The following is a 14,078-nucleotide window of genomic DNA, read 5'->3' as shown; positions in this document are numbered from 1 at the left end:
CACCTTGGCTAAACTTTCGGGAGATACAATAAAGAGATGCAGTCATTGCAAAGATGTATCTGTTGAGCTGATTTACAAAGCGTATCAAGTATTCGTCTGATAGGACAATTCTTTTATGTATCTGGACTTTTAAGTACAAGTCTGATACATGTTTAGCACAACGTTGCATGAAGACTGAAACCGGAAGGAAATCATCAGTGTAGCTTGATCAGCAGCTCCATACCAGGTTCAGGTGGGATCTACTGCATTACTTTGTTATAAACTACCTATTTAAGACTGCAGTGGAGGAACACACTTCATTTTATGGAGTACTGTCTGTCTCACAATGAAGATAAATATCAGTGTTACAATTCTCTAGAAAATAGTTTATAAGTTTGTCATATAGCTTCAGCGACACAGGACTTGATATTTGGAAGAGCAGAAATATGTCATCTTTCTCTTTTCCTCCCTTTTATTATCGCAATTTATCGATGCTGTCAGCCTCTCATTTTATCTCTTTCTATCTTTATCTCTTCTTCCTCTCTCTCTCTCTCGTTCCTGTCACTTACACTCAGTCTCATTCTTTTTAATTCTGACTCCTTTTGTCTCTTGACAGATTTTTTTCTCGGGAGTCCCTCCCTCTCCTTCTCTCTTTTCTCTTTATCTGTTGGTCTTCGTCTCATTTAGTGTATAACCACCTTTTTTTTTTAAAAAAAAAAAAACGTAGCAGAGTTTGTACTACAAACACAGATAAAATACATTTTAAATAAGACCATAATCTCCTGGTAGCCTGGCACCAACCAGACCAATTAGCAAATGTGAATTAGTCTGGAACCTCTCAGTTCATTTTCGATTTCTAAATGTTATCAACAAGCGCAGACCAAAATGCCTCTGGACACAATTTGATAGACCTACAACCAATCAGAACAACAAAAACATAGCGCTGAGCGATGGGAATGTAAACAGACTACTAGACAAACGCTGTCAGAAGTACGGGAAATACAAATTTCTTATCAACAAAAGCTTTAAGTGCAGTTGTTTGTTCTTCTTTTAGAGAAAATATACCGTCCGGTACGTCTAATACTGTCGCGACAGCGGATTCAACAGAGCACTCTAGCCATCTGGTTGTTTGCGAAAATGCCTCAACAGTGCTCCTCATTCGTCAGTCATCATATCAAACCCACCCTATTTAAGATAAACTGTTGTGATTGGCCCGTCCCAGGCCAGGCGGATGGAAATCTGTCTGAACGGGAAGGGGGGCCAGACGCATCTGCCAGGGCAAATAAAACATGAGCTCACAGATTAGTCTGGTTCCCAAGCTAATCTCCTGGTGTATTCAAATCAAACCGGCATGAAGCATCTATTTTTATGGAAATGATATGCGCTGGAGATATTTAAGTAAATAATGGATAAACATCCTGACGTCAGTGTCCTCATATCCTTCCACTGAGCACTGAACAGCTTACATCCCCAAGGAGGTTTCAGGGATGGAAGGAGCTGGCTGACTGAGGCTCAGCCAATGATCTTACAGCATTACAAAGTCAATCATGGCTCTCAAACAGTGGTTACCTTCAGGGTTCAGGGTCAGAATCAGATTTATATGTTTATGCATACAAGGAATATGACTCTGGTTTCTAGTGGCTCAAGAACAATATTCAGCAAGATACACATGGACATACAACCAAACAAAGCAAGGACAATAAAGCTGAACAAATATAAGCAAACGTAATATAACTACACAAACAAGTAGGCAAAATAATAGATACATGTAAAACTGTTTCTGTAAACTGGGGCACTATAGTGCAAGGTTGGGTGTTTGTGCAAAGAGTGTTTGAATAAATATTGAATGGGTAGTGTGATAAGTTATATACATACAGTGAGTGAATTTACTGTATGGTACAGTAAGGTTTGTACATTGTCTATGTACAGTACATACAGCCTTCTCTCATTTATATGAACAGTGGTGGATAATACAGTCTGTACATATTATGATTTGTAGTAATCTTCAGTAGTCTTCAGTTAGGACGTCACTATGTTCAGAGACTTGGATCATTAACATTTACAAGTCCTCTATGGGCTTCCATAAAAGTGCTGTGTGCGTATGTGTCTTAACTACAGCAGTTCAACCTCAGTGCAGCAGGTTAAAAGGTCACTAACGAACCAATGATAAATGAAGACTTTTATGATAGAAACGTCTCATCAATACACAGGTTTAAGCAGAGTATTGGCAACTGCAGGCCTGATCAATAACTCTCCCACAGGTCACTGGGACACTCCATTTACCCTGAATGGAAACGATGGAAAACATCAACTCCAATTTGCCTGGGCAATTTTCCTTAGCAGGAAGGATGAAACAGTGATCATGTGACGGCAATCCATACATGCACAAATACACACAAACAGCTTTTACATACGTCACACTGACGTGTTATATGACCTGTGGGATAATGTAGACTTTTTGCTCTTGTTATTGTTCAAGATTTAACTTCTGGATTCTGTCACTCGCTAATTATTTTGATAATTAAACTGCTTTTAAAGAGGCATTATTTTTAACTAATTGTTAAGTCATTGATCAATAACCATATTATCATCGTTATTTTTTCTCTGGGACTGGTAACATCTTTCTTTTTTGCTCCTTAAAGTCCGACTGGAAATAAATTGCCTTGTTTTGTCTACGACAGTATACATATATACTCTGTTAATCACTGGGATGAAACATGAAAATGGAAACAGAAAAAATAAAGGCTTAAATACCTTTCTGCCGTCCACTTACATAGCTGAAGTCCTTATTTTGATACAGCAAATCAAATCTTGAATGAAGTGATAACGTGGCGTTCAATCATAGGCAGAGCAGAAAGTCACACTAAGCCTGACAGCATTCTGCTACACAAGAGCCCCAGACTCTGAACAACAACCCACATTAGCTTTCCAGCTAAAGTCTCCTTCTTATCTAAATTAAGTTAGATAAGTTGTAGGTTAGATAACCCCAAATGCCTGGCCTGGGCATTCAGGGTTTAAATCCTGAATACTTTTTTCCCAGCCCTGAACATTTTTTTTGTGTGTGTTTGTTTATTTTTGTTTTTTTTCCCTTCCAAGCACTTGGCCACATCTGGTCTGGTGTCACCCCCAGCGCCTGCTGCTGTCACTATCACCCCTCTCTCGCCTAGTGAGTGATGTGCAAAGTTGACAGGTAGGGACAGGAAACACCATGGACAGCAAAACAATGGATGTATAAAAGTTTTCCCTCAAAAACACAAAAGCAGCGCTCTCTGGGGAGCCTCAACAGCCCGACGGACCCGCTGGGCCAGCAAAACCAGGTTAGCAGGTGGTGCCACTGCTAGCTTAGCTCAGGAACGTTAGTATCCGACGACCAGAGAGCTGCAGAGGAGAGGAGAGGAGACTTAAAGAGGAGGGGAGAGGAGAGAAGAGGATAGGAGAGACTTGGAGGACAGACGAGAGGATGAGAGGAGAGGAGAAGTGAGGTGAGGTGAAGTGAGGTGAGGAGAGGGACAGACCTGGAGAGGAGAAAGGTTAATTTGTCAAAATCACCCCTGCCCCCACGCTGGCTGAGACAAAAAAAGAGCATTTCTAAGATTTTCTTTTTTCTTCATTCAAATACAAAACTTTTAACAATACATTAAAAAAAAAAAGCTTGTTATTTTTGACTGCAAAGAAGGATGATTAAATGTGATTTCAGTTGGACTTTAGGTCTAAAAGAGTTTTCAGGCTCCGAAAATGGCATTTAGTAATGCCATAAATCTCTCCACTGCAAACTAATGAAATTCTCTCAGCCATAATTCAGACACTATAACAGTTACAGAGACTTTTGGTGCTAAAACCTGAATCTGACTTTTTTGCATTGGGCATACATGTTCTGGACCAGTGCTGAATGTTCCAGGATTGAGGTAGTAAGATGTGACTGAATCAAAAAGCTTAGTTCATGCTCTCTGTGTGGTTTGATGGGCTGCCAATTTGCCATCTCCATTTCAGCATCAAGCATAAACCAGCTCTTAAACTTCTTTCTGTATCTATCTTGATGTGTGCTTGAGGAAGGCTTTCTCTCTGTCGACTGCCCAGGTGTTCAAAAATAGCATACTGTACTCAGCAAAACCCCTCATTTGGAGAAAGGTTAAAAATTGCTTATCTACCGATAAAGTAATTAGCTCTAACTCTGTCTTCCGGCCCGCGAGGTTCTGCCTTGCCTGCCGTTTGTGGTGCCAAGAGGTAGCTTCTCATTCATCTCCAGCGTTAGTCATCGCTCGTCATCGGCTGTAGCACCTCCAAGGGAAAGTCATTTTTCAAATAAATGCAACTCTTTCAGTGTCTCCCAGGATCTTCTTTCTCCCATATCTCGCTCTGACAAGCACCTTATGCCAGATTTTCTCTCTTTCTGTAATGAATGGGCTGATGGTGACAGAGCAATTTCACTCACTGGATATTGCAGTACATCCATTTTATTTTATTTAACCATTTATTCATCCGTGGAGATTCCTCCCGAGAAAAATGACAGCATAGGTCGTAAATTAATTTGCCGAAAACGACCTCTAGTGATGTTCGAGCGATAGACGCCATCTAGTGGCCGTAGTAATTATGACCTGGAGGAGTGATGCAATTCAGATGACGCCTACGTGACGTGACAAATTTGGATGTACGGCTAGATAGATATATGGCAAAAAGTGGACTTAGCTGCAGGACACTGATGTTTGCTTCCCGTTTCTACGATTGCCATGGTGTTTACTGTTGCCATGACGATGAAAGTTGCCTAACTTTCAGGAAGTAGTGACTTTAACCCACACCACATTTCAAGTGATCATTGTTTTTGTGACTGAACCTAACCAGACCTTAACCACAGCATTGCCACATCATAAAACATGATTATTTTATAACAGTGATTTGAAAACAGGGTTTTGGAAAGCACACACAAATGTGGCAGATTAGAAAGTGCTCCTATGGGTCGTTCTGGAGTGCCTGATACAATCGACCTATGCGGTGGTTTAATTATGAGGACGTGTTGGGAGGTTTGGATGTGCAGCATGGCCTGGCCTGGACCTTTTCCCAGCACCACTCTCTTTCATTTTCACCCAGGAATAGAATAGAGAAAAAGTTTCAGCCAATGATGATAAGGAATGGAGTGATGACTTGGCTGCTTGGAGAAATGACAGATAAATAATGTTCAAAAAGTGTCTGCAGAACTAATAGATATGGTAGAATCAGGGCAAATGCAAGCAGGAGGTCTCTCACAGTGGATATTATGTGTACAGTACTATTCAGGAAGAGGAACTTCTACAAAGAGTTCTGTATCTCTGCCCCAGAAGCATTTTTAGATGTCTACGTATTTTCCCAAAGAGTTGGTGTGCGAAATTAGGCCAAGCTAAAATGTATCATGATGTTTTATCTTTTTCTTTTTTTTTCCAATGTCACCCAGAGGAGGAGATGTACCCTGACTGTCTTCGTTAGCTTTTGTGACAAATTCAGCGTAGCGTTACAATAAGATGGGTGGGCGAAGGGATACGTCACAAGCTCTCAGCACAGCACAGGAGGCACTTAGAGCTTCAGATATGTGTGAAGTTGAGAGTTTCGAATGTTTATAAAAGGTTTAAAAAGAAAAAGGCATCCTGAAGAGAGAGCAGGGAGTCTGTACAATGCTCCAGTTCACCGAATAGTCTGGCACCAACACCGACTAGGCTAGGAACTGTTTGATTCCCACTATGTACCACCCCGTTGTGTTATATTTGCAGTTCTGTAAGGAGGTTTGGATAAAATCCTGCACCAAATGGCGTCTGGTGGAGGGGTTGCTGTTTAAATATGTAGAGATTTGGAATAAATATAGAAATGCCAATGTTTTAACTCTCCACATCCTTAAGGAAGAAAACATGGAGATATAGAACACAGCTGTGAGATTCAGCTTCATTTCATGACTCTTTCTCTTCCCTCCTTTTTCTCCTCTCTGCTAGTCTGTCTCTGGGAGGATGTTATTTAACTATCTCCAGTGTACAAAATACATCTTGGACCCTCTAATTTACAGCTGGGACCCCTTGAACATCTCAAATCAAAATTTTAGGGGGGCTCAAAAAACTTGCTTTTTTTTTCTATTTATCTACACAGCAAGGTTTATTTTTATGTAATTGTTTTTAAAATAACACCTTAAAAATGTACTTTAACCAAAGCATTAAAAACATTTAAATGCAATTACAGTGTAATTTACAGGGTATCTACTGTGGCTTGCTGTCACATAGCACAAGCTGCCACTCAACAGGAAATGCTGCTAAATTTGTAAACTAGCACACATGTCATTCAAAAAGCTCATTTCCCTTATGAAGATGCAGGAGTTTAACGGCACTGATGTTGGCAACATCAACAAATCTGACAAAGCTTCTGCAGAGATAATTGAGCATGTTGCTCACGAGATGCGGTGCAAATTTGTTGACAATGTTAAAAAGACTGAGCCTCTGTTAAACATCGCTGTTCACAGCCATCCCTGTATGATCATTCATGTACATTGTGATGTAACAGGTGAGAGTGATGTTGATAATGTGCTCCTTGACATGGTGTAACTGAGAGAAGCACATCCTCATACCGAAACAACAGAATAGGTCTATTTCCAGTGACTCTCAAAACGACATATATGAGTGTTTCAGCGCCCTCTATAGGATGGATGGGGACCAGATTACATTGGACCTGCACTCCAGAACGACCCATAGGAGCATTTTCAGAACAACCCAGAGGGCCATGAGATGCCGCTTCAAAACTGTTACAAAGGAGTACAGCATAGTACAGCATACAACATACAGTCAATCAAGATAAAAACATTATCAAGTGATCATTAACATTATCACTTCCATGTAGACTAAAAATGACTTCAGTGGGATGGATTTCATTTACTATAATAATGTTTTATGGTGTGAAAATGCTGTGGTTAAGGTATGATTAGGTTTAGGCACAAAAACCACTTAGTTAGGGTTAAGGAAAGATGATGGTTTGGGTTAAAATGATCACTTGAAATGTGGTTTATACTTAAGCTAGCATTAGCAGTGGCTGGTAAGTTTACATGTCAACATTAGCATTTAGTTTATTTAAGTTTGCTAAATGATAGCGCCAGCTATTACTGTAGCTAAGAGTTGGTTCGTGTTAACTTCTTGAGCTTGAACTCTCATAAAGCTCCAACTTAGATAGTTTTGGAGTAGAGACCAGAGTTAAAAACAAGATACATAACTGTGTCACAATGGCCAGAAACTTATTTTACTGTTCATTTACACTGAATGGATCTGCACATCACAAACTTTAACAGGTGTTTATCTAGTCTAGTTTATAGATATTTTGCTAATTTGAATTTTGCAAATGATATTTACGGCATGGATGCTGGAAAATATTAACTCTTCATAGTATGTTTCTGTAGAAGCCTTTACATGTTTTTTGAGTCATTTAGGCCACACGGTATGACCCACCTGCAGTCTCCCCGTCTGTCAGTCAGTGTGTTGGTCAGATAAGTTGGCTGAATGGGGAGCAGCTATTTTTATATCTGCTCTGCTTTCATTAATATCTCTCTGCTGGGAGACAAACTAATGAGTCCTGGCTCTCTGATTGCTACATCACAATTTTTGTGCGTCACATCAGACACTTTTTGTGCTACATCACAGTGGGTGCTCCATATCACACGCTGTGAACTACATTCACCACAAACGCAGTAGGCTATTTTGGAGTGGGATTTGAATTTTCTTCTTTTTTCTTCAGAGATACAGTACACAGATGTATTGGGAGAGATGCACTTGCTCATATTTAAACACATCAGATTTAAGATATTTAAAAGAAACCGGTGTTCACCTTTTAACAACATTCCTAAGGGAATTAAATTATTTGTTGTGGATGTTTGACTTTTCGTTTGACCTTTGCAGGACACTGAGAGGAGCGACTGGCATGGGTGTGGTGAAAGAAAGGGGAGAAATAATATTGACAGAGTGGACACATGCAGACTTTGCAATTCCTCAGTGTGCAGATGCACTTAGCTACCAGATTTCATACGACTGGATCAGACTTAAGATCCCGAACATCTGGAAACAAATAAACAACAACAGCTGGTCACAAAGGGAAAAGCGGTCGGGCTCGGGTTTCCAAGCAGATGCTGGCTATCTGAACATCTGTCTCCTTATAGCCGTAAACATTCATGTTTTAGAGTCATTCATTACCTGTAGTTGGTCTGGATTACTCACTATGAAAGCAACACATAGACTGGATCAGTTTTCAAGAGGATTTTCTACAAACACATTGTTATAAACAACGTTATGTCATTAGAATATCTGACTAATAACAATGCTATGCTTACAAAGAAAGAAGTTGTTTCCCTGCTTGGTCAATCAGAGATTTGTTGGCAGGATTAAGAACCTCTTGAGCTTCCAAGTTACATCAATGCCTGAATGACACATCTCTTGAATCAACATACAGTCAATCAAGATAAAAACATTATGTTAGTGCAGCTTCCATGTAGACTGATGAATGACTTCAGTGGGATGGATGTCACTTGCTACTGATTGGTTTGGGCAAAACAAACAAAATAAATAATCAAGTAACACGAACTCGATATCAGACTGAATGAATGAAGTGAAACGAAATGGAAATTCATTTTGATTATCAAGCTTGGGACTTGAATATTTGCAGTGTCCTCACCTGAATGTCTCATTCAATTGTGAGAGTAAAAAAACATCACAGGATTGCAGAACTTTAATTATTTCTAATTGATGGTTTGCTAATTGATGCACTAATCTGTGAATGCAGTTTTAATCTCTGCTTTACTTAATGAACTAAACTGTTGCTGTTCAACCATTTGGCTGGTAGAGTCTTCTTAGCTGTGTCCCAAAACAGCACATGTACAGTCTGTTTTTCTGTTATTTCTAAACTGTTATAATGCCGGATGTCTATGTTAAACAAGGTCAAAGTTCCAAAAGTTGGGATGAACATATGTAAAAATGCTCATTGCAAGTCACAAACCAGAGCTTCAGCCTGTGGCCAAACGGTGTAATTACAACTTTCAGGTCCGTCACGTGATCCCAAAAATTTTTCTCGCACACAATCATTGGAAAAAGAGCAGCTGTGAAATACATTTTTTGAGTGTCAAAACTCCCTCAAAATGATTTGTTTTCAGATCAGAATTTGATCCATTTGTTCCAATAACATTTGGAAAGTCTAGAAAAGCTGCACTATTAAATTATTTCATCCCCATTCAAGTGAGCAGAAGTCTCTAGATGCTCTATGGGCCTAAAAATGCAGAAGCACGAGCAACATCCAGGAAGTTTCTTTCCAGCTAGAGGATGATTTTTTGGCTTCATTCGCCACTGAGCAACTTTCACAGGAAGTGAGTTTGGTATCCAGTTCTCCTTAATATATCTGTGCTTTGTTTACATAGCAAATGTGTGCAGAGGTGCTTCCAGAAACTGTCAATCAATCAGAACAAAGTGGGCTCATCATGAGTGGGGCCTTTAGGACACAGGAGCTAAAAAATAGTCTGTTTCAGACAGAGGCTGAACTGAGGGGTTGCATAAATAGCCAGCATAAGATTTATTTATTAACTGTAAATCATGCAAAGATATTCCATTAGAGCCCAAAAGGTTGTTGAAATACAACAACCTAAACAGATGTGTCAGTCTCAGTCAGGCATGGATCTAACTTGGTGGCTCTCTAGCTATAGAAGAGGGATGCTAAGTCCCAAAAATGTATGTTTTCTGCAGAGTGACTAACACTAGATGCTGACTGAAAAAGAGAAAGCATCGCCGGCTTATGTTAATGTGGAAAGTGTGGGAGACAAAGAGAATCAGTGTAGAAATGTTGTCAATAAGAAAAACCGTCAATCTTCTAAATTTTAATCTTTTATCCTGATTGCCTTGCAAGATTGCCTTTCACTCTGCTCCAGATAAAGCATTTTGAATTGGATTGAACTGAACTGAGATAATATCCCATCAGCACCATGAAAGGGTGGCCGCGAGGCAGAGTGGTTGATGTGTCTCCAGCCATTACACACCTGCTGTATTAGTTATGTAACTCTACTCCACCTCGACACACCACCAGTGACAAGAAGCGACAGGAGGTTACGCACACACACACACACACACACACACACACACTCACAAGCTAATGTAGGAAATAACATCCCTCTGTGTTAAAAGGCTCTCAGAGCAGCCTCACCGCTCAGGTTCCAACGTGGTCTCCATAGTAACGGCATCCATGTCCATGGCAACCGTATCTGTGTCAGCACTGCTGGTGACACAATGTCCTTTTCCCATGACGGTGAGACAGACAGACAGTGAGAGACAACACATAGACGGTTTCTGTAGAATAGAGGACATTCTTTATACTCGCAAGCATGCGTTCACACACAAGTGCACATAAGAGCACACAGCTACATGAACAAACAACTTTTCCTGCACACACAAACACACAATTTCAGTGGTAGCAGTTCAGGAATTGTGTATTTCTTGCTATGCATTTAAAAATATTTTATAATCAGAAAACTACTCTCTATATAGAATAGAACTTTTGGAGAAATCTTAATTTTACTGAATCTTACTGATTATGTTTTAAGTAACATTTTAATCAGTTTAATTTGTCTAAACGTCTTTTTTTCATTTCAATTGTGTATAAAGCCTTGTGAGTTGCATTTTCTGTGTGAAAGATACCATACAAAAATGGATTCTTTGTTTACTGTTAAGTAGACTCTGCCCAGCATCAAGGCACTCACTGTTGCCCCCTCTGGATTTAAACAGTCAACGGTGTTAATGTTTCCGTCACTGTCTGTAGCTGATCTTCTGTTTTTAAAGAAACTTGTCTGAGCGTTGGTGTAGTAATTGTACAGACTTTGAAAGTAGCACACTGTCTCCAGACTGTGAAGCGTGTCATTCTGTTAATAGCTGTAATAAATCCTACAGCCACAGGTGGCCAATAGTGAGTACTTTAATGCTATAGACACCGACTCAGGCACTTTCTACCACTTTCACGTACGTCATGTAGTAAACAAATAAGATTTTTTTGAGTTTGAGTGGCTTTTAAGTTCATAAACTCATCAGAAAAAATGTTTAACAAGAAGTTGGTGATTTCATTGGGACCTTTCAGGATGTCTGATTCAACGCTAGTTAAGATTAGGATGACTTTTGACTGTTCTTACCACAAAAGTGCACATTGGCTGCAGGGCGTAGCATAAATCGTAAATCCAGATGCAGAGCAAGATTAGGATTAGGAAGTTTATCTTACAACTCCAAACATTTTTATGTAGCTGCTCAGGTTGCTTACCAGGTCACAAAAGCATTGAAAGTGCTTTCTGACCCAATTTTGTGTTGTTTTTCAGTCTGTAAGTTTAAACTTATGCCACTGTAGAACTCATTGTAAATCACTCTGACAGCATCAGGTAAATGCTTAAAACAAAAACTAATTGCATGTGCATACTACATACTCATGAGTAAGTATGTGCATGACATTGGAGTTATGCAGTCAAGTTGAAATAATTGCGACTGAATGTTGATGCCCACAGACCAGGTGACCATACATGACCTGGCCCGGGCCCATAATGGGCTGCTTGGTTCAGAGGCTAAAGATGTGAATTCATTTTGGTTGAGAATCAGTTCCAGTTACCAGCACTTGCCGGCCCCTGGAAGTCTGGCGTATCATTCATTACAAGTATGGCTTGAGTCAATTTAGGCTATTTGTGGCCCAAGCCATTTGGGCTAACTGAGTCATGCTCAATTGAAATATGAATGTTTCACTTTGTTGCAAACTCAAGACTGCCAGCAACTTTATATTAAATGATGATTTCTCTCTTAAACAGTTTAATCCTTGATATTTTCCTGTAGCTGCAGTGGAGTTTAATGGGACAAAACCTTTGAGAGACAGAAAACAAAATTTGTGAAGGTCAGGTTTTGGCGACAGTCCCTCACAATCAAAGGTCAAGGGCTTCTTTCTTGTGCCATCATTTTGCACCAACGTTCAACAATGATAGAGGAAATAAATCCGTTTGAAAGCAATTTCTTGAAACCCCAGTCGCCATAGACAGGACTGCAAAGCTGCAAGACATGTTGGGATTTCATTAAGTGCAATAAGGGATGTGGCTGAAATCAGTGACTTATCCCAGGGGAGTCTCTGTGCCTTAGTGGTCTAAGGTCCATGTTGATTCCACCTGGTCCATTCCATGTCCTTTCACCCATTGACACTACCCTCTACCCTCACTACAATCTACCAAGACTTTTTTATGTCTGTATGTTCACACAACTCTTCTCCTAGTATTTGTAGGTAACCACAGGCAGCACTTGAAGAAGATGCAGGCTGTGGGAATGTAGGTTTAACGAAACAAAACAAAACATCACTTCACCCGGAGAACACTGAGCATCTTAGAAGATTCACAATTTATTTCCTCTCACAGAAACATATTTGTAGGTCTTTAATTCAGTTGAGTATAACTTCACTCGCTGACTGAATTACGGTTTTTCCGACTGCTGTTCTGGGCCGAGCGGCGTCGACGTATGACTACGCTGCTGTGACTAACACATGAGATAAGTGATCATATGGAACCAGTCAGGGAGCAGAAGCGGTAACCCAAATCTGCCAACATCCCGTCCCACATGTACGAGATAGAAATAGCACCGTTCTAGGTCGCTCTTAATAACTGCAGAACTAACTTCATGACACTGTGCTATTGTGTGTGCTCGAGGCTTCCTAAAACATTTTTCTTCCATTAAGATGATTGAAACTCTCTGTGGAGAAAGAAAGAGTGTGACATTGTCTGGATTTGATCAGTGGCTGTAACACAAATGCTTCCGGGGGATGGTCGGGCTGATATATGTATTTTATTTAATTGATTTTACCTTCAATCCACTTATATGATGAATTTAAGCATTTATTCAGTCAAAAAAAACCCATAGTAAAACTCTAAGATCTCCTCTGAAAAGGCTGTGCAAAAATAACTTCACATGGTCTCATTTCTGTTTCAGACACGTGTGTGTGTGCGCGTGTGTTCCTGTGTGTGTCCTCGCTATTAAAAGGAAAACAACTTTCCTGTCCTGTCCTAAAAACAAGGTCAAAGACCTCCGGAGCGTTTCCTTATAAACTCAACCTCCATCAACACACACACACACACACTCACACACACAAACACAGGACACCTTGCAGCCAGGGAAAGGTCCCATAAAATCTGCCGTGCATCGATTTTGTGGTCTATTTTGCAACAAGATGTATTTCTCTGCTCTGAGGAGGAATCGAGTGCTTTTGTCCTTGGCCTTGTAAAGTAATTTCTCATCACTGTGGTTGTCCTTCTTCTGACACTGATGGGGTCACAGACGGACAAACACATAAACACCTACAGTTTAGAAACACAAGTGTGGGGATTGTATTCAAATTTTCACTAAAAAAAAAGTCATAGTTTTTAATTTTTAGATCTGTTTGATTGTTACGATAAGGTTAAAGATTGATGGAAAAACAAATGTGAAAATTAAGATGGAAATCAGATTCCATTTACAGAGCAAACATTCACTAATTTAATCAGCATCTATGGTATTTAGCTTTTCCTTTTTGCATATTCTGAGCTGTCCTTTACACTAGAGGACCCGTTTTTACTGTAGAATGTAACGAAGCGTGTCCTGAGGTAGCAGGAAATATGTGATTTTGATGTGTTGGAACATACTGTTAAAATGGAAAGAGTGGAAATCAATTCAAAACTACTTCTTTAAAACAAATCTGAAAACAATAATCCTAACGCAATAACAGCAGCGCTACTATATTTAAGTGGAGGCCAGTTTTCTTTCAGGATATTTCACTGGCTCAAGGTCCTGTACTTTGCTGGATCAAAATCTATTTTCACATGTTTACAGCAGCTGAATTTAGAATTTATTTGTGCTTCTGTCTGCAGTGGATACGGAGGGCAGGAAGTTGAAGGGAGGCATCCAGAGGAGCACAGAGACGGGTTTGGCTGTAGAGATGCCCAGTCGGACCATCCGCCAGGCCAGCCATGAGTCCATAGAAGACAGCATGAACAGCTACGGCTCTGAGGGCAAGTGAGTAACAACCTGTTCGTCAATATGAACACAACCCAGATTCTGGGCTGGATCCAACACATTCTGATGTGCTTT

General features: G+C 40.0%; 1 protein-coding gene across 1 annotated transcript in view; it reads left to right on the top strand.

Annotated features, from left to right (window-relative positions):
* The window catches only part of rims4 (regulating synaptic membrane exocytosis 4), a 56,562-nt gene that overhangs the window by 16,384 nt on the left and 26,100 nt on the right, over positions 1-14,078 (top strand). The window contains exon 2 of the mRNA XM_044349626.1: positions 13,859-14,003. Coding sequence (XP_044205561.1) covers positions 13,859-14,003 — 145 coding nt within the window. The remainder of the gene's footprint in view (positions 1-13,858; positions 14,004-14,078) is intronic.

The sequence above is a fragment of the Thunnus albacares genome, chromosome 4 (assembly GCF_914725855.1).
Source record: "Thunnus albacares chromosome 4, fThuAlb1.1, whole genome shotgun sequence".
NCBI lineage: Eukaryota > Metazoa > Chordata > Actinopteri > Scombriformes > Scombridae > Thunnus > Thunnus albacares.
The sequence above is the reverse complement of the archived record's forward strand: the minus strand, read 5'-3'. Positions and strand labels throughout refer to the sequence as shown.